Source organism: Plectropomus leopardus, chromosome 18 (assembly GCF_008729295.1).
Source record: "Plectropomus leopardus isolate mb chromosome 18, YSFRI_Pleo_2.0, whole genome shotgun sequence".
Taxonomy (NCBI): domain Eukaryota; kingdom Metazoa; phylum Chordata; class Actinopteri; order Perciformes; family Serranidae; genus Plectropomus; species Plectropomus leopardus.
Genome location: NC_056480.1, coordinates 15,356,054 through 15,377,540, shown reverse-complemented (window position 1 = coordinate 15,377,540; position 21,487 = coordinate 15,356,054). Strand labels below are relative to the sequence as shown.

The 21,487-nt window shown below is 41.2% G+C and overlaps 1 protein-coding gene across 3 annotated transcripts in view; it reads left to right on the top strand.

Moving 5' to 3' along the window:
• The window catches only part of tax1bp1a (Tax1 (human T-cell leukemia virus type I) binding protein 1a), a 29,142-nt gene extending 7,712 nt beyond the window's left edge, over positions 1–21,430 (top strand). For 2 of the 3 annotated variants that reach the window (XM_042506761.1, XM_042506763.1), the window contains 14 exons: positions 748–938; positions 1,288–1,443; positions 5,831–5,979; positions 6,214–6,304; positions 6,422–6,607; positions 6,702–6,953; positions 7,051–7,242; positions 7,365–7,437; positions 8,801–9,324; positions 13,801–13,887; positions 15,694–15,880; positions 16,996–17,204; positions 18,790–18,872; positions 19,873–21,430. In XM_042506761.1, coding sequence (XP_042362695.1) covers positions 748–938; positions 1,288–1,443; positions 5,831–5,979; positions 6,214–6,304; positions 6,422–6,607; positions 6,702–6,953; positions 7,051–7,242; positions 7,365–7,437; positions 8,801–9,324; positions 13,801–13,887; positions 15,694–15,880; positions 16,996–17,204; positions 18,790–18,872; positions 19,873–20,083 — 2,591 coding nt within the window. In that variant the 3' untranslated portion in view covers positions 20,084–21,430. The remainder of the gene's footprint in view (positions 1–747; positions 939–1,287; positions 1,444–5,830; positions 5,980–6,213; positions 6,305–6,421; positions 6,608–6,701; positions 6,954–7,050; positions 7,243–7,364; positions 7,438–8,800; positions 9,325–13,800; positions 13,888–15,693; positions 15,881–16,995; positions 17,205–18,789; positions 18,873–19,872) is intronic. The other variant, XM_042506764.1, reaches the window with a different exon arrangement.
• The last annotated feature ends 57 nt before the right edge of the window (positions 21,431–21,487 follow it).

Below are 21,487 nucleotides of genomic sequence, written 5' to 3'. Positions count from 1 at the left end.
AATATGAGAGCGTGCTGTGGTGTGTCAGTAGTCAGTAAAACCGGTTGGCTGCCGGATGTTCTGTACTTACTCCTCCGTCCCAGAGAGCCTGGCCTAGCATGCAAATGATGTGCTCCAGTGAGGTCTCACAGTGGAGCTATGAGCTGCTTGAAATACAAGCAAATATAGGCGATGTGTCATCTGTGGAAATATTTAATGTTTTTTTAATAAATGTACCTGCTGCTGGGCTGTGTGAAAGGGGGCAGTGATGACATGTTTATGTAGTGTAGCATCTTCTCTCCATTTTGAAGCAGAGCAATTCTTGATATTGTAAAGGTGTTTTTCCAACACTACCCGGTTTAATAAAATAAGTACTGCCTGATTAAAAGAATATTTAACAAAGTGGAAAATGAGAATTTAACACTCAAAAATACTGTGGATACATATTGATTATGACTATCTGAAATAGTCTCAATAGTCATTTTCCGCGGTATCGACACACCAATACCATCTGCGCTTTCTCTCTCTCTCTTATTATTAATGACAGTGATAACAGTATGATAAAAGTCTGCTGTTCTCTGCTACTAACCAAGTGAGGAAAATTGCTTTTGTCATGTTGTAAGCCTGTTATGTTTATCTTGTAATTAAAAATTTTCATTTTATGCCCGCAATGGTATTGAAAATAAAATATTAATATTTTTTAAGGTATTGTATCAAAGTTCCAGTATCCTCTGTTAAACACAAACTCACACTCTTACCTCTTTGTAGGTTACTACGTTCCCAAATCTGATGGAGAGTTCTACCAGTTTTGTTACGTCACACACTCTGGTGACATCAGAGGGGCCAGCACTCCCTTCCAGTTCAGGTCAGCCACGCCCACAGAAGAGCTTCTGACTGTTACCGAGGACGACAGCAACTCAGACATACTGGTCGTCACCACCAAGTCTGGCCTGCTAGAGGTAGGCCACATGAGATATTTATTTTCTAATTTCCATCTGTCAGGGTCTTGGCCTGCATTAAAGGGTCCCACAAAAATGTGCTATACATTCTCTTCTGTACCTGATTGTGAATATCTGACCTGACTGACCTGGCCCGTCTTAAACCATAACATTACTGTTCCTCCAGTCAGCCAGAGACACATCACACAATAAATCATACAACACAAATAGAACATATACAAAACAATGGACAGTTTTTCAAAATGACACAAATAAAAAAAAAAACATGGCAAAACTAAATGGCTCGAACATTAAAATCTTCAAGAACCAGCTACAGTTCTCACCTTCTCACTCACCTCCTGCTCGGCAGCATGTGGAGGAGGCGCAGCAGGAGCGCAGGGAGCTGCTGAAGGCGATGCGCGTCCTCCAGGAGGAGAAACAGCAGCTGCAGGAGGAGCAGAAACGACTGGCCAGGGAGAGGGAGCAGGAGAGGGAGACGTGCTGCCTGCTGCGGACACACAACCAGGTTAGAGAGTGAGAGAGTGACAGGAAGTTAGACCTTATTTGATTTTATTTAATTTTATTTAATTTCATTTTTTGCACACATTAATAATGATGTAGCAGATATATAGTAAGTGCATTTATGTAATTAAATAAAGGTTTAATATGACTAATCAGAAGGTATTTCTGCAATATTAGGCTGTCGTAGCCTGTATTTTTATACTTATATACCTTAACGAGGCTCCGCTTCCTGTCTCACATGTGAAACAGTCCAAAGCGCAACGCCACAGATGCTGTTGCCTCTATTTCAGCTAATTTATTTTTTTCTGTTATATATCAAAAGCATGGCAACATTTCTGAGACTCACGGTGGAGCAAAGACTTATCGATGCCCCACTCAACAAACATTCCTGCATGCTTGCTCAAGGAAACTGCGTCCCACGACGTGCTTTTGCCACAGGTGATCATCATCATCATTTTATCAACCTTTAATTATAGGTCCAGAAATAATTGCTCAAATTATTTGAATTGGTATTGATTTAGAAGTTACAAGAAAAAAAAAACTCTTTCAATAATTCTGTAAATTGGGAACACGTATGCTTTTCAACACAAAAAGGCTCTAACAACAATACTGAGTTTTAAGGTGAGTTTCAGTGTGTTTGCACACGTTTATTTCAATGTAAGTGTGTGTATGGGGTGTGTGTGTACATAGACAGACAGTCTCTATTTGCACACGTGTGTGGAGCCGGTTCCTGACCATTGATCACAGGTCTGAAAACTTCAAAGGCCCAATTTTATGAATAATCTGTGTCCGTGTTTGAGACACACACAAAGAGCAGCAGCTTGTGTGTGTGTGTGTGTGTGTGTGTGTGTGTGTGTGAGAACGCCAGTCTTTCTCTCTCCCTCTTTAACGACCTGACTCAGTGGGCCAGAACGGAATTGGGACTCAGTTTTCTTGGGCATCTGGCGTCAGGGACGATGCCATCGCAACCACAGAGTGAACAAACATGACGTCAAACACACAAACACACACATACGCTCATTCGCATACACAAACTGCCCCCCTCCTTCGCTCTCACACTCACATTCAGGTTCCACACCACAGGGCCCCTCTAATGTGCATTCACACATGCACAAACGTGCACACACACACACACAAACACACTCATTATGCCACCCGCTTGCAAACCCTTTTAGTCTGTGTGTGGAATGAGAGGAGGGTAGTCCGCAAAACCGCCTGCCTGAAAAAAAGAGCCCTGCCCAGCCTCAGGGACAAACACCACTCAGTCACGCGATTCAGTAGCCACTGCTTTCTCACTGTCTATTTTCTCCCTGTCGCTCTGTCTGTCGCTGTCTTTCTTTCTCCCAATTTACAGTGTTTTCATTTCAGAGTTGGTTCACTGGCATTAGAAAATATGACTAATTTTTCCAGAGCAATGTAAACAAAACAAGTTTGAGAAAATTAATGAAAATTATTTTTTTTTAAAAGTGAACTTCTACCTCAATGCATCTTCTTTTTACTCCATTCCCTCCCCATTCACTCTCTCACCAGGATGAGTCAGATTTCACATTTTAGTCTGTTATGAGTTGCTCATTTGATAAGCAGTATCTTGGCACACACACCTAAAAACAGTCATGAAACTCATTGAAAGCAGAGCAGGGGTGGTGGCAGAAGTAAGAAGAGGTGAAACACTGAAACTTGCCAGGGGATTTCTGAGTTTGAATCTAGTCTCTTATCGCCCCCTAGTGCAGCTCTCCGATCTAGACTCTAGAGTCAGAGCAGGCTGCTTTGAGTTAGTCCGCTGTTCTCTTTTTACGAAGGACAAAATCGCCATAAATTACGTGGTAATACACACACACACACTGTTATTACCATGCTGCTTTTCATTCAACAGGCATGTCCATCTGCAGATATACGACTTGTGCGAGTGGGTGTGTGTCTCTTTTTGTAGAGCCTTTACAGTAGGTGCGTTCGCTCATGCCACGCTGATGAAAATGTCCTGAGCTCAACATGAAAACATAAGTACATATTTTGCGGCTGCTAATTTTACGAGTACACTTTTTATAAGGTCTTTATGCACTGCTAAAGTGCTTCCCAAACGCCAGCCGTAAAAATCATACAGTAATCTGTGCAGAGCCAAGCCCAGAGGGAGACAGGCCTGAGTATGCATTGGTGTGTTGGTTTTGGATTGATGGCTGCACTCTGTGCTATCTGTCTGTCTCCATATGTCCTTGAATGTGTAGCTGGGTGTCCATCTTTCGGTAGCCGTGCACATTGTGTGTGTGTGTGTGTGTGTGTGTGTGTGTGTGTGTGTGCATGTGTGCGTGTGCACGCGACAAATAGAAAGGAGGGTGTGTGCAGAGGAATGTTGTTCTGTCACAACCAATATTAGCTATGGATGATTTAATGTCCTTCACTGCTGATTTGCAGCAAGTTCAAACAAGGCATTTCCTCAGCAGTCACACACCACATTGAGAAAACAGACCTTATGTGATCTGTTGTGCACCACTGGGAATTTGTCTGAAGGATTTCACTGAAACTAGACAGGTTATTCCTGCATGCATTCACAACATACTGCTACTGTTCAGTAACTTCAGCCACTTCAGAATGTGTGTTTTACCTACATCAAAAGGCCCCTTTCTGTCATAATTTGTAACTGGTGATTGGGGTTGATAAGATAAGACCTGACTGATCCCCCAGAGGGGAAATTCATATGTCACAGCTGCTTTACAGACAGCTTGTAGAGGTAGGGAGCAACAGCATAACTATTTAAAAGTACTTTTTAAAAAAACTGATTAAAACAAGATTTAAAAGCTACATATAATATAATCGTTACAGTATCTTTGGCCCTGCATTCTCAACCTGGGGGTCTGAGCCCCCAAGGGGTTAACAGATAAATATGAGGAGTTGCCAAACAGGATTTTTTTCTGTTTAGTTGTTCTCAAAGGGGCAAGGGCTCTGTCTACAGATGGATATCTAGCGTTTCCCACAGAATTAGAATCTATATGTGGCGGTAGCTGTCATGTGTCCCCTCTCTAAAGGTTTTTGTGGGTCCCTGAACGCAGCGCAGGCAGATTTCTGAATGAGTTCATTCAGCAGCACTTTGTGGAGTTTTATTAGGGGGTTTGATAAGTGATCAGTTGATCTGATCAGAACTGATCACATCAGATCAATGGTCAAGAGGAGCAACTACTGCAGGGACGAGTCAAAGCAAACTTTTAGACTCAGCGCAATGAAAAGTTAAGTTTCACTTTTACTGCGCCTGGCATTTGCTGCTTCATCTGGGACCAGAGTACACTCTGTGCACCAACAGTGTGGTGCATTGAATAACCACACGGTACATATGTTCCAACAGCACACAATGAATGGTCCGGCTCTAAAAATAGAAAATCAATATGTGGTGGTAGATTTTGGCATTTTGGTGGGCTGCCTGAAATAAATTAATGTGTGGAAAATATATTAATATATAAGGAGAATACATTAGGTTAAAAGTGAATTATTTTTCTGTTAAGTTTTATTGCTAGCACAAAAAAGTATTATTTGCTTCAGTTAGTTTGAAAAAGAATTTAGAGTTACATCCTCATGGGATGACAATTACGCATGTTCGACTTCAGATCAGTCACTTTCAGTTGACTGAGTGTAAAGTGGAGAAGTGATGGCACAGTGGCATTTTTGCTTTACATTTTGCAGATGATGGATCAACTTCTGTAAGCAATGTTGTAAATAATTTATTATGACAAGGAAAAGAGACAGATGTTGTAATCAAAGGTATGGCAATTGTATTTAAGGGGCACTTTATTTTCTTTACCACTACCTGGTATTAAACGACCTGTGGAATGAATTATCAAAGACCTCTTCATCACTGGTATCATACTTTTTGAAGGTAAAATGTTTTATATTTTTCACGCATAAATTGGTGCATTTGCAAAGTATAAAATATATTGCCAGAATGCTCCAAATTGCACGATTTCTTTTTTTTTTTTTTAAAGGTCAGTATGACGTGCCACTCACATAAAGTTCAGTCAGAACAGAACAGAAACAGAAAAAAAGTTGTCTTAGACCATATACATGAATTTACGTATTTTTGCAAATATTCGTCAAAAATACATGTACAGTTTTTTAAGTAAGAGACTGATTTAGTTTTATATCGGTGTACCTAACATAGTGACAGCTGAGTGTAGGTACGAATGGGAATGACAATGTACATAAAAGCATTGAACAGCAGATATAGCATATACAACATATAAATATGCGCATGAATGTCATGGGTTGCATGAATTACCAGCTGTGATTTATCAAAAGTATTGCACAACTTCCTGACTTTGCTCAGCGTTCATTCTTCCTTGACTCAGCTGCTGCGATTGGCTGCAGCACCTGTCACAGTGATCCACAGCTGCCTTTCTGTCCCGTAGGAGCTGCTGCGCTCGTCGCAGGGCCTGTCAGAAGAGAGGGAGGATGTAAGGAGGAGGCTGACAGAGGCCACAGACCGGGTCCGCCAGCTAGAGGAGGACCTGCTGGGAGTCACCCAGAGAGGCCTGCAAAAGGAGACGGAGCTTGATTGGTGAGTGGAGAGCACTAACACATGAGCCATCAATCATCCGAACTTGTTCATTTTTGTGAGGATGTGACGGTTTAAATAACTGTGTTTGAGGAGGATTTTCTGCCTGCCTTCTGCTTCCTCAACATCTTTATCACTTGTCGACAATGTGTGGACAAAATAATGAAAAGTACAAATCACAGCCTCAAAAATAATGATTATATGGACACAAATTTAAACATAAGCTATTTGTCACAGCCTGCGTGACCGTCTTAAGAAGCTGACAGCAGAGAGGGACAGCCTGGAGAGCCAACTGAAAAACGAGAAGGATGAGAGAGACCTCTACAAGGTGGGAGAAATGCTTCTCATTCTTAAAAAGCCGGATAAATGGAACGATAGTTGTATTTTGTCTGCCTTCTGAATTTGCATCTTTTTCTTTTTTTTTTCTCTGTTGTCTCATGTGTAGGCCCACCTGCGCAGCACCGAGCTGGAGAACACCAAGCTGAGCGCAGAGCTGCAGATGCTGAAGGCGGTGGAGCTAAATCGGGAGGTGACCATCGCCCAGTTCCAGGAGGAGCTGGACAGGCTCAGGGTCTGCGTTGCCCAGCGGGACAGCCTGGAGAAAGAGCTTCTGGCACATAAGGCTGACAAGGTAGTAATGGTTGTACCCATATTTATGTGTCTATATGGTAAAATCATTTTATCTGTCTATGTGGTATACATAATTTTCCTCTGAATGTCTTTAGGCAGATCTGGTCCGTGTGCGTGAGCAGCTCCGTCAGGCAGAGGAGCAGCTTCAGGCATCCCGGCAGCAGGCCTCCCTGCTGGCCTCGGAGCTCCGCGACTCAGCCAGCGCCCGTGACCACACGATGACCGAGCTGTACCGCGCCCGCTTGGAAGCTGACAAACTCCGTGCCAGTCTAGCTGATGCACAGGCCGAGTGCCAACGCATGGAGAGCCAGTTAGACCGCATGAGGAGCACTGCACAGAAGGAAGTGGTCAGTGTTTGACATCTGTGTCTCTGTGTTTCACTTTCCACACTGTGATAGGCTGGGGCTGAGGAAAAAGGGTTTTCAAAAGTTCTTTCTCTCCCAGGGTGTTGGGACCAGTGGGGAGATAACGCCCAGCATGATGGTGGTGTCAGAGGCAGAGGCCGAGCTGCAGAGAGAGGTGGAGGAGCTGAAGCTGCGTCTTCATATGGCTGCTGAGCACTACAAGGAGAAGTACCGGGAGTGTCAGCGCCTCCGCAGGCAGGTGGCCAAACTGAACACAACAGAATCACAGGGGGTGAGTGCTATAATGTAAAACTTATAAGTAAAAAAAATTATACATACAGGTCAGTTTGCGCCGAAAGCAGTATCAATCACATTTTGCTGATACATTGTTCTTGTTCTGTGTTTTTTTTGTAGGAGCCAAAGAGAAACGCATCAACAGAGACAACACAGGAGCCACTGACCCCGAGTCCAGAGTCACCGACAGAAGGTACACACACACACACACACACACACACACACACACACACACACACACACACACATACAAGAGCAAGCATATTGTAAAATTCTCAAGTTTAGTATAATTGCATTTTTTTCAAGAACAGCTTTGCAGATTTCTGAAAAATTAATGAATACAGAAACACTAGTTTGAAAATAACACTGCATTTCCATTTTCTTATTTAAAGATGTGCTGTACTTGACTTAATCACAGAAAAAAATGTAAAAAATAAATAAATTAAAAAAAAATCCATAGATTGATGCCATGCCAACAAAATATACAGATTTGTGTGTCTGAGCAAGGGCTTAATCCAAACCACAGAATTACCAGCCCACTTTATGCATGTCCCATGCACTTTTTTGCCTACAATATAAAAGAGTTATTTTTGCCTATTTTAAAAATGTGGTATTTGAATATTTCTGCACACTAATGTCCCGAAACAGTCTTGGAATTGCATAAATGGGGACAGCTGAAAAGCCGACACTGTTGTGGATACAGTGAGCCCAATTGTGTTCATGTGTGATGATGTTAGCCCCCCACAGTGGGCATTTTACTGTAGTGAGACAATCTTTTGAAACTTTGCCCGGCTGTATAAAATGACCCATTGTGACCTCTAGGATAATCACAGCGTCATAAAAATCGACACCCACAAATCAAAGACCTAAAGCAATTGTATTCAAAGGCACATACTGTAGAAAATAAGTTTTTTTTTTCAGCAGTTTTCAGAACATCTATTTATGCTTTACAAATCATTTATTATTTCCTGTGTTTGCAGAGCTTTACCCGCCACTTATTGATCCCTCCGTGTTATGTTGTGTGTGATATGTTTGAGTGGTTTGTCGTGCTTGTTGTTGGGTGTGTGAGCTGTACACGCACTGATGTTTTTCACAAATGAAGGTCCTAACGGGTAAATTAAGTTCTTTAAATTGAATTGAATTAAATTAAATGAACTTAAATACATCATTCTTCCAGATGATGTATACCACATCTATGTGGCGTATACTGGCGACCTTCTATCTCCCACTAAATGTCCCCTGTCCCCCTAAAAACAGACAAAAATAGGTCTATGGTGGGTCTCAGAGGGTTAAACTCGATCTGCATCAAAAGCAACAAGTTCATGCAGATTCTGTGGAAACTTTCAGACATCTTTCCTGGACATGTAGAAAGTAAATGAAAGTAGGTGGAGGATAGTAAAGCACAATGTGGTGTTCTCTGTATTTTTTTTATCACCACTGTCAAAGGGAAAATAAAAAGTGATTGTATTGCATTATCTACGGTTGTTTATAATCAAAGACTGTCCTGCTGACTATGTATAATCTGTGTCCTAAGCTTACTTTATGTGTTTTTACAGGGAATCTAGCTACTGCCGTCCTACAAGAAGCTGCTGAGATGACAATCACTCCAGAACTTAGTAACAGGGAATCCACATATGCTGACTTGTACATCAGCACAGAGAAAGAACAAAGGCAGGGAGAGGAAAGGCCAAAGGAGAGAGCCGAGGTGGAGGCTGAGGGAGAAGCAAACCAAGAGGAGGATAAGGAGAAAGAGGACAAAGAGAAAGAAAAAGAGGAGAAGAAGGACAGCCTGCCGGAGGAGAGCTTGAGGATGACGAGCTGGGTGGAGGTGGAGAATGAGAGGCAGAGTGCCGAAGAGAACGGCGAGGCAGAAACAGAAGGGAAGGCCGAGGGAGTGAGGGATGCCGCACAGGAGCAGGTGCTTCTGGAGGTGGAGGGGAGGAGCATGGAGGAGTCAGAGAAGGCACAGACTCGCTCGGTGGAGGAAGAGCTGGCAATGATGGAGGAGAAGTGGAGGCAGCAGTGTGCGATCAACGAGACGCTCAAACAGCGGCTGGCCAACGAGGAGGAGCGATTCAGAGTAAGACACACACTTACAAACATGAACACCTTATGAGGTTTTCCTCCTATCTGTGGTGCTATTTATCAATCTAGAAAGTTTTTGCGTAAGTTGCCAAGTACTGGAGATATCCGCCGTAGAGATGTCTGCCCTCACTTGAATATAATAGAACTGTATGGCACTGCGTTGTTCAAAGATGCAAAAACATATATATTTGAAGAACTCAACAGCATCTATATTGATAAATGGCACTACAGGTAAGAGGAAAAATATGTATCTTTTATTTTGGGGTGAGCTGTCCCTTTAAGAAAGGCAGCTACTGTATCTCCATTGACCCTTTGAAACCTGAATCAACATTACTTTTTTGCATTCAGGTATTCATGTTTCACAAACTATTTGACCCTTTAAATACCTGAACAAATTGGTTTCGTAAACAGGGGAGAAAAGGCAATAACCATCTTGGCAAGAAATGTCCCTCAAATTGCAAGAAATTAACAAGAAAATTACCTAAAATTTAGTTTTATACGAGAGCTGTACACGCACTGATATATATATATATAAATTTATATATATATTTATACATATATGTATATATGTATATATATATATATATATTTATATGTATATGTGTGCAGTATTGTAGGGGAGGTGCAAACTTTCTTGACTTATTTGTAGGTAACACTTTATTCTTCCTAACATAACATCTATTATTTTGTCCTGAGTTCAGCTTTGCCCTCTAAGATATTTCTGACTAATTTCATAAAAACATTTTGGTGTGAACAAAAAAAAACAAGAGCAGTCACTGCCTACTCAGCTGTCTATGAGCAGAGTGTTCTCATAGTGTTTTTATGCAAAATTAGGTCTTTGGACTAATGAAATGTTTTCATTATTGATCGCCTATGGTTATTACAGGCCTGTCAAAATATTTACATTATCGACTTATCAAGGTCATCAAAAATGACTAAGGTCTTATCCTTATATATTATATGGCATTGCCTTTGTGTTTAAGGAGTGTTTGTATACATAACAATGTTGTGAAAAATTTTAGCCAACATGTTACCAGAATACACCAAAGCACTTTGGTTTAGTGCCTAAACAAAATGAACAGCAGAAAGTATGCTGAGACACGTTCTGCTGTCATTTCATGTTGTGCTGCTGTGTGCTGCTCTCACTGTCGCAGTTTCACCATTGGCAGAGCTCATCTTCTCCTCCACGTAAACACACTGTCACAAACTGGAATGTGACAAAGAGGGAGTCCACATACGAGAAAAACAGTATAGCACCAAGAGTAACTTAAGTGAACAATAGATTGTGGAGATCAGCAAAGTAATGAAAGGCAATCATGGGTGTGTGCAAAACCAGCAATGCAAGGTAGATGTCTGCTAGAGGAAGGGAGAGGTAATTTAACAGCCAGGTGAGCGTAATCAGGGCAACAAGTGTCAGCCGGCCAGATGCCTGATTAGGTCGGCCAGGACATCCTCCGAGACAGTGGAAGGGGCGTCACACACTCCTTAAAATCAAGGTTCCACCCTGACATCTGAAACAAAATAAGAATACATCAGAAACAATGCAATGACAAAGAAAAAACTTCCCCCATTTATAACTTGTGTTCTGCCATGTGTCACCCTTATACTGAAGAAGTCATACAAACACATGTATATACGTAAGAAATTTAAATTGTAATATTTTACTGTTTTAATTTTAATGTATATCTAAATATTCTTAATGATTAAAAGTTCAGAGCTCTTTGAAAGGGTGTACTTACATTATTACTAGATAAGTATGTCCAAGGAAATGTGCAAAGATCAACGATATTACAGTTACAGTAACATTAAAAAGAGAAAACCAGCAAGGCCTCACATTTCCGAGGCTGGAACCAGTGAATGTTTGCCATTTTTTTTCTTAGTTTTGCTTGGTAAATCTCTTTAACAATCAATTATTTGAGTCAATGTTGAATAATATTCTATTTCATTAAGAGGGCAGTACTGTGTGCAATATTCTAATAAAGCCTAAAAAAAACTAGTAGAAAAATGTTTTTAAAAGTTTTTAAATACCAAAAAAATTTGCGTCAAAGAATTGTGTGTGCATAACATTTTATATGGGTTAGGGTTCGGGCATGAACCCGAGTAACCTGGTTATTCCATGCTGCACATGAGCCATGTGTGTGGTATGTGTGTGATTCAATACGAGTACTTAAGCGCGTTGCGTCTACGTGGGCCAGTTGCATTTTGCGTGCGAACGTCTGCCAAAGTACCTACTGGCATTTAATCTCCATGAGTGAGTGTGTGTTTATCGGCGCTGTAAATAAGACTCTCCCCTGTCTTTGATAGAGTCTCCTGTCTGAGGCGAGTGCCCCGGGCCCCGAGCCGCTCTTAATGGCCCCGGAGACTGACAAGAGAGGCAGCCGCAGAGCTCCATGCTTTACGGCTGTTTACATCAGCCACCCACAGGACGGAGCGAGGGAGGGGAATAGACAGGGTGCGAGGGGGGCACAGAAATACACTGCTGCAGGATCCCTTCACCTGAACTTAACCCTCTAATGCTGCTCAGTAAATTTATGAAAGAGGGGGAGAGCAAGAGAGGACAAAAGAAGATGAAAGAGAATGACGGGAAAAGCCAAAAAAGCAAACTGAATTTAAGAGTGAAAAAAGCAGCACAGACAGACATGAAGCAGAAAGAGAAACTGCAGGAGGAGGGGATTTGGACCCTTTGTGATGGGATGAAAAGAGAGAAGAGCAGGCAACTGTCCATGTAAACTATCCCACAGGGTCAGTCCTGTTAGAAAGTTACAGATTTACTACGATCCCCCGGTCTGCTCCAGTCTGCCCCGGACACAGGCTGCGTTTCTGTGGCTTTAGCTGTGTGTTTTACAGTAAGCACCACACGTTTGACGCCGCTCCAGGTTAAATAAAACTCAACTGACCAAATATTTAGTTCACTTGCTTGCCTGCGTGTATGCCTACTGACATTCCTCTTTGCCAGTTAACACAAATGGAGTGAAAAAGAAAAGGAAAGGGGTTTATATCTATGCCATTAGTGTTAAGATGCATCCTTTCCATCAACTCTAGGAAAATGTGTCTCTGTTTATAAGTTTATTTTAAGAGCTACATTGATTAGTCAATGTACAGATATTAATCAGCAACTATTCTGATATCTGATTTATCGTTTTTAAGTATTTTGAAGCCATAATGCCAAAAGTTGCCTAGTTCCAGCTTTTTAGCTGGGAGTATTTACTGCACATCTTTGTCTTGTACGATACTAAATTGATTATCTTTGGGTTTTAGGCGGAATAAACAAGGCATTTAAAGATGTTGCTCTTGGCTCTGGGAAATTATATTGGGAATTTTTTTTTTACTTTATTAATACATTTTATGGACTAAACTAATTAATCTATCTATAGAAAAATTGTAAAACTAATCTATGTGGAAAGCAACTGTTAGTTACAGCCCATTCATTTTATTATATAATCTCTGCCTCCCCTTTTTGCTGTTTGGAGCAGTGGGGAGCCTCAATCATTACCTCTGTGGCTTTCTACAAAACGCATGCAAAACAGCATGAGCTAATATCTTCTTGTGTCAAATTATCTTTAATCTTCACTGATTGGACAGTTTTTAATATTTTTTTTTTGGAAGGCACTTTAGAAGATGGATGAGAAATGATGCAGCAAAGGTTGCTGGTCTCAGGTGGATGGTTGGCGCCTTCAAGACACGGTGAAATGAAAAATACATTCTCCAAATTCTTTGTCAAAGGTATCGACTCAGAATATTTTAGATTGTTTCTGCTACTTACCAAGAGAAGATCCATCTTTGATATGTAATTCCTTATTTTACACATTAAAAAAAAACAAAACGACATGCCCTTGATGTCAAATATGAACTGGTCTTAAATATTGATATTTTTAAAGGTATTGTATTGCAATTGTTGCAACCCGGCTCAGAGGCTGCAACAAAGCCGTGTGACCAGACAAGTTCGCATAAGTTTACAAAAGTAAAGGACAGGAAGCAAATTGTGATTTGTGATAATGGGTTTAATAAATAAAATGAACTTGACTTGGCAAAAGTATCAATATATAACAGGATTAATGTGTACATTAGTAATAAGTCATGTCTGGATGTATGTGTGTGTGAAAATGTATGTAGTAAACCAAAAAACAACAGCATCCGTTCTAGCAAGACAGCAGACAAGCAGAAGTTGATGCTGATTTGTGTCATGAACCATACTGGGCGCAGGTGAGGCTCATGAGCTTAACGACGACCCTCTCTGGCTTGAAGAACTGGCTTGGCTGTAAGACAAAGCATAGCCAGAAAAACAGATACACCTAGTTGAGTGGAGGAGGGGACAAAGTCAAATATCAGGACAGTACTTATTGCTTTATAAAAAATCCCTGTATTGAAACTGATGTCATTTGTTACATACTTATGATCATTCTTTGCTGTATTTTTATGAACTTTGACCTGATGTAGCTGTTTTTTTTCTTTGTGTGTGCCCTGTCTGTAGGTGCACATGGCTGAGCGAGCCAGCGAGGTGACGGAGCTGAAACGCAACCTCGCCCAGGCCCTCCGAGACAAGGAGCAACTACAAGAGGTAAAGCAGCAACACCAAACTTATACATTACAGCTTTATATACACAACTAATTGAGATCTAAACTGTATGTTAAGATGGATGAAGAATCTTCACTTCTGCCCACTGTGCCAAAATAACCCAGATTCCAGTGCCATCTTGCCCTGGAAATGTCATTTGGTGCCAGAAGCTGTGCAGTAGCAATCGAGGAATGCAGCCAGGGCATCGAAAACCTGCCCATTTAACCATTTGTCAATCATGATGTTGTACCCCTTTTATAGCATCAAATAACTAATTAAAACTAAATATACCAGCAGAATGAACACTTGAGCATACATCAGCATAATCAGAACTACAAACATTACAGAAACCATCTCTGGGATAAAATGTTCTTGACGTGCACTTTAATTTTTTAGTTTGGCCCATGTCTCATCCATTAACATGCAATCAGGATGTTTTGTCGTCCATCGCTACATAGATCAGTAAAGCACTGTAACTTCTTAGTTCTCTATAAATAAACCGTCACCAAATTGATTCATATGGTTAAAACAGTTCCTATGTTAATTGAATGAAGGTTACAGAATTCTTGTAGAAAAGAAGAAAATCTGGTTTTAAACTTTACGTATTAGCATAAAACTTCTGCAAAATAAAAATGATGTATGTATTTAATGTAGACTCTCAACCAAGGACCATAGCAATACCATCACATTCAATTATGAGTGTTTTAGTGCAGTGTCTGAACTCATTCCTATAGCCTTCCCTTCTCTTCTCCATACTCCCCACTACCCACTAATTAATACATCTATACCTGCTTCTTCCGCCCATCGGTACAGCACCATTAGACAGTGCAAATGCCACGCGACATGTCTGTTTCACCTTCCCAACCCTGGTTTAAATGTTAAACCTGATAGCTGCGCACTAATGAAGTCATCAAGAGAGGAGGTCAGGGGGGGAATAGATAGAGGGAAAGAGGAAAGTAAAAGAAGGAGAGGGCGAGCGCCTCTATCAGCAAAGCCAGAGCAGAGGGAGCCAGCGTCTGACACCCATTACAGTAATGAGTAGGGTACTAATGCTCTTGCTTCAGATATAATCACAAAGGGCAGAAACAATGTAGAGGGAAACTTAACTCTGAGCTGAAAATACTTAACTGTGCGTGTTTAGTTCCAACAGTGAAAATGTGCCATGGAAATACTGACTGTATTTCTATTCCCATCAGTCCCTTTGTCTGCAAACAGATACTGTTGGCTTGTGCTGACAGTGTTTCCACATTTAACAACAATAATGATCTCCAAAGGAGGGTTTACCGTGAAGGGGAAAACAGGAAAAGTAGACATCATACTGAAATACAGGAGATAATATAAAATATCAGGGTTCCTATGGTCATGGAATACCTGGAAAAGTTATGGAATTTTACAATCATATTTTCCAGGTCTGGAAAAGTCACGGTATTTGTGAAAATCATTGAAAGTCATGGAAAAGTCATGTATATTGGTTGTGTGTTATGCCATTTTTTTTAGCAGTCATCCATGGATAACCCTTAAGACAAAATAATGCCATAGGGATGCACGACTGCAAAGAGATGTAAAACAGCCTCAAAGAGATGCAAAATGACCACAAAGAGACACAAAACAACCACAAAGATGCAAAATGACCACAAAGAGATGAAAAATGACGCAAAACAAACCCACAGAAACACAAATATGTGGGAACCCAGAAATATGTACAGCGTGGAAATATTAAGATAAACATGTTATATATATTAATATAGTAAACTTCTGTGAGGCACTGGGACACTCAGGGATTGTTTTTTGTCTCCACGTCCCCTCCAGGAGCTGCAGCGCTTCGTGTCCAGGCAGAGGGAGCAGGAAGCTGGTGTTCAGGGTGCTGAGATCAGGCAGCCGATGGTGCTGCGCTACCCACTGCCGTACCCTCAGGACCCTTCTCCTCCACCACTGGTTCCACACAGGCCTGCTGAGTTGCAGTACGGCAATCCCTACTCCACTGACACAACAAGAGGTGAGAGGAACTGAAACGCTTTGACTGTCTTTTTTCCTTAAAGGTCCCATATTATGCTCATTTTCAGGTTCACACTCAGCCAGGGGATTGATGATGACAGCACTGTAGCAACACGCTCTAGCCCTTTTTTTCACAGAGATCGCACTATAGGGCCATTACAAAGTTACCTAATTTACACTGCATTCGCATTTTGGCACAGACAAACTGCGAACATTGTGCCGCTTCAGTGTGTGATTTTAGATAACATGCCAGCATCGCAGAATTAAGAGCCACAACGCACTTGACGTTTATCCCACCATCGTCAGCCTCTTGTGTGACATATAATAAAAATCAGCCCTTTCTAATAAAAAACAATGGCTTAACGTAATTGTAACAATCATTTATTGTCCCTTTTATCTGGCAGCTGATCTCGTCCTTTGCTCAGAGTTTAAGGAGCCCCCAAATCTCATTGGTTTCTCCATCTTCAAACATTTTTAGCTACTGTTCTTAAACTGCTAACTGTTGCTAGCTGCTTTTTAAATCTCTGGCTGTGGGTCTCACAGGTAACACGGCATCAAAATGTTTCACCTGTCCTGCCCATGAGTCCATCCTGCCCGCTGTCACTTTTACATAGACCTCGTTTTTGGCGCTGTTGCCTCTGTTGCTGGCTTAAATGTGAGACAACTTCATCTCCCTTTCTTACCAATGAACCTTTCGTACAGAGTGGCGAGGTAGCATAATGGTTGTAGAGGGTGTAGAGATAATTGCTTCTATCTCAAAACCGTTTCACTGGAAACACATTTCTATTTAACAGCGTCGGCCCACGTTTGCTTCTTGTCAGCTGATGTCATCACACTTCAAAACATACCAACAGGAAATACAAAGGGACCCATTTAAAGTGTTTATGTTGTAAAGTTTGAAACATTCTTTATAGCTGTGATATTACAACTTCGTGGAAGTCCTGGCAGCCTGTTTTAAAGGCACAGTTTCAAAATACAGACTGTGTGCCTTTCTCTGAGGATTCAGCAGTCTGATATATTTATATAGCAGCTTTACCTGCTTTATATTATAAAGTTTAAGCTGCATTTTTTGATCTTGGTAAAGAACAACGGTTCCCTATGTTACTGTTATTCTAGACCGGGTGGATGTTGCACTGTCTCCTGAGCACATCTCCCGTCCTCCACCTGAGGCCCCACCTTGCGCCCCTCCTTGTGCCCCCCCAGTCACACCCCCGAGTCCGGGCCCCGGGGCTCCAGGCTGGGAACAAGAGGTGGTCTGCATCCAGCCATCCCGCAGCACAAGCCCCCCTGAGAGTGTGGAGCATCCACCGGAAGAGCCACGAAATGTGAGTACATAATAAAAACACTAATACAGGACAGAAACTCACGCGACCAAACCAAAACTCTGGCTGGTTAGACTTTCATTAACAAGCCATTGTATTTTGGAATATCTCTATCAATTGAGGTTTCACATGCACTGGATAATGCAAACCTAATTTTTTTTCAGCCCAATCTCCTGAAAACAGTTTTGTTATTGTGAAAAGGATCTTGCAATACCCTCTCACATGCACAGATCCACAGCAGCAGTCAGCAGGCTTGATTAGGCCACCTGTGCCTTGTTAGTCAGAGAGAAGCCATCAGTTAAGTGACTAATCACCTCTTTTATCAATGAAACGTCTTACAAAATGAGTTTTCCACAAACCAGGTTTGTGTGTTTGTTTTTGCTTTCTGTTTTAACCTGGTTTATTGATGATGGTTGTGATTTTACCCTTTGTTCACCAGGGTCATTGTGGTTGCTGTCAGCCTGAGCTGAGGAGAGAGGGGGGAGGACTCAGCGCTCTGAGTTCCTCTGGCTGTGTGATCAGCCACTGGTGATTGACAGATTGAGGATTTGGTAGCAAAAATCATTCTAGGGAGAGAAAAATGTTGATACTGGCTTGCCTGTAGATAATTTACCGGTTAACTGTTGGTGTTGGCCTTTTAGAACTAGATTTAAGAGTTATTCCCCTTTTTCGGTTTACCCTGCCCCTATGCAGTGGATGTGTCCAATTAGGGCGGGGCCAGGAGGGCTAATAAGAAGCCACCTGGGCATAGACTGGGGGAAATGATTGTCAGTGGAAGCTTGCTGTGAGGCTGTGGTTTTCTTTTTGCCTTAGTTGCTTTTGCTGCAGTTTTTCTTGGATTTTGTTCTTTTCTATTTCCATTGTAGGTTTTGGTTAATTAATCACTGCCTTTTTTTTTGCACATACTTCTGCCTCCTGAGCTTCTTCAACACATCATCTTGTCCTCGTAACTCCAGAGCCATTCAGCCACACAAAAATCCCACATTTATGTAGTTTATGTAGTCCACAGTTAATAAGTTACATTTCATCTCAATACAGCACAACATCTGATTCGCACATGCATGAAGGAGTAACTTTGATCCCAGCCTTTTCCTTTTCCTACCCTCACTTTGTATCACTCTGTCATAATAATCCCTCTCACTCTGTCTCTGGAGTGCTGCTCCTCACTGAATGAAGGGAATAAGAGCTTGCCCTTAAAAGCTGAGACTATTAACTCATTTGCATAAAGCTCTAATTAACGTCACTCCCTCAGAGCTCAAGAGAGACCGAGATAACAAGGGCTCGGAAAGTAATTAGGGGAGATTTTGCAAAGGGACAGACCCAAGATCAGTTAGTGTACTGTATGTCACATTATTATTACTATTTTTTTTAAAGCAAATTGAATAAAGCATTGAGAGGAAGGTTTACTGTATGTTCTTTAAATAGAAACCCAACAGCATCGATTGTTAGCGGTTCAGTTATTTAATAGACTTTTTTTTCCTTTTTTAGTAAACATCTTTAATGGTTGTGTTTGTGTGTGCATTTAGCTTTATGAGGGACTAGATAGGCATCATTTTATATCCTTCTGTGTTCATTTGTGTTTTCATAGGCTGCTGATGGGGCTCAGCCTTCCTGTGAGCATCAGTCCAGTAGACGCACAGAAGCCAGGGGCAGCTTCTGCTTTGACTCCAGGTAGTGTGCCTACCCACACATAAAAACACATATTCAAAGTAAATAGACTTTTAAAGTGGAAATAGACATTTTTGCTTCAACTTATTATGAAGTTAATGTTGTTTGCTGTAGAATAATGACACCATCCGCGTTTAGATTGGTTCCCTGTAAGCCTCGGTTCCACTACGCCACACTCTGTGTGCTACCGGGTAGATTTTGCAAAAAAAAATGAAGGTTTGATTTATCTTTAAAAGTAAATACGTCAACCACTGCGCCACCAAAACAGGAAGAGGGTAGCAGTTTTTTTTCCCCAGTAGCTATTGATAGCTATTCCCATTACCAAAGAGTATCAGTGTAAGTTCATTTCAGTTACTATTCCCAGTGGTGAAAATGGCAGACAGTAGAACAAACAATAACTGTGTTTGAAATTGTTCCCTTTCACAGAAATAGTGCACTATATAGTGTATTCGCCATTTTTTAGTAGTGTTTGAATTCTCAGCAGTATATTTCATCCACTGTGCGCTATAAAATATCCAAAATGCACAGCAAATTTGAGTGTACATGCGATGTACCCAACGTTTTATTCCCATATACCATAATGCAATGCAGGCGTGTATTTCCGGAGGAAGAAAATTCTAGCGTAGTGTCCGAAATCTTGTTCGGTTATTCCCTATATAGTTCACTATTGAGCCAAACGTGGCTAAAAAATATTTGAAAAAATAGTTACAAAATCCCTTGCCGGTCGATTTTTCATCAACATAGATATTATCAGAATACACTAATTTGTCCCATTTTCCTGCCCAACATTACTCTCATATCTGTCCATTAAGTATGAAGCCCTATAAAAACCACACTATATCATCTTTATGTCTCTTTTTTTTGGTTTATGGAATAAATAAACAACATTAATTTTATATAAGAGGGATTTTATAATTGGCAGCTGAAGGAAGGACGGCAGCAACCGGAAGAAAGAATGTTAGAAAGCTTTATTTTGACATCACCGTCTCCTTTTTCTCTCCAGTAGTGACGTCCACAAGCGCTGCCCATTGTGCGAGGTGATCTTCCCGCCCCACTTTGAGCAGCGCAGCTTCGAGCAGCACGTGGAAAGCCACTGGAAGGTGTGCCCCGTCTGCTCTGAGCAGTTCCCCCTCAACTGTCAGCAGCAGCTCTTTGAGAGGCACGTCCTCACGCACTTTGATGGCCACGTGCTCAACTTCGAGCAGATTGAATGAAGGATGTGAAGGGCAAATCTAGAATTCTGACAAACCGTATGGGTAAATGTGTGTTGTCAGCTATTAGTTCATTTCGATTGGGTTAAGTTGTCTTGTTAATATACAATCATCTGCACTTTTTTTGCAATCTTAGCAAAGGTTAGAAAGAATGTAGTCCAGGAAGTTTGTCCTGTGGCGGCTACTCCACCAAGTTGTTTTATTAAGTTGAGTAGCTTTCACCTTAATACACCATAGGTAAAAGAATCTTCAAGTGCCGCGGTAATTTCATTTTCTATCATTTTTATGCTCATCTTTCTGCTTCAAGGGACTAAAGCACCATTAGTAGTGCATGCATTTATGTGTTCCAAAACAACAAAATTATGGCTGTTCAAGCTAAAAGAGTGAATTGTAGCAGGAGCTTGAACCAGGACTTTGAAGAGAAGGTATTTCAGTCTGTCAGTGTCCCTGTTCTTTAACTACCCTGGATATTATTTACAGTGATTCTCGTGTGATGAAGCAGCCAAGACATCTTCCTCTTATAATTGTCCACATGATTCACAGCTAAGACAGGCAGAGGCAATTTCATTTTTTTAAAGGTGTAAATGCAGAGTGAGATCTGAATATGTGACGTCTTAAAGAGTCATCTGAGTGTGTATATTTAAATGAAGAATGGTGAGGTGGAGTTTTTTTCGACTTGAATGGGAATTTATTTCTCCCAAAACTACAGTACTGCTGTAAGACGTCAGATGGTTGAAACAAAATCAGCACTACGTTTTCATGTATCTGCACTAAATAAGGCTTTATTCTGAATGTACTGTACATATGAAAATAAGTACAAGTTGTGGAGAGACCTGTGAATTACTGTCGTGACCCTGCCTCCCCTCATTGTTACTTCCTTCATGTTTTAGTGATGAAAGAATGACAGACGAATAATGTTTTTGTTTCGGTCGGTTGGTCAGAAAACTGGGCTGGTCTCTTTTATTTGATTGGAAGTAACTGTCACGTTTTAGGCAAATAGACTGCAGGACACTAAGTTACAGACACTTTTATTGTTACATACTTCCACGTTTTAAAGTTAGAACTGTGAAGAAAAAGTCAACGCTTTGTGTGCAGGTCCAAATCACGAGCGAATGTCATTTCCGTGTGTGTCTCCACATCACCGCTTGTCTATTTTCTGTCATTACAAAGTGACCCCTGACAGTGTTGTATTCAGGCTTTAAAAATTGCACATGCCCAGTAATCACAAGGCGAACGTGTGTGTATGTCATGTGTCCGATGCAGCCCCCTTTTCATGTGAGAATGTCCGAACGGTGGTTTAAGTGTGTACTGCAAAGATCTTTATGAATAAAGTAAGCTTGTCTTAATGCATTTAAATCTAACAGTGTCCTCTATTTGGGCTCTAAAGGGAAGAAATGAGATGAGTCC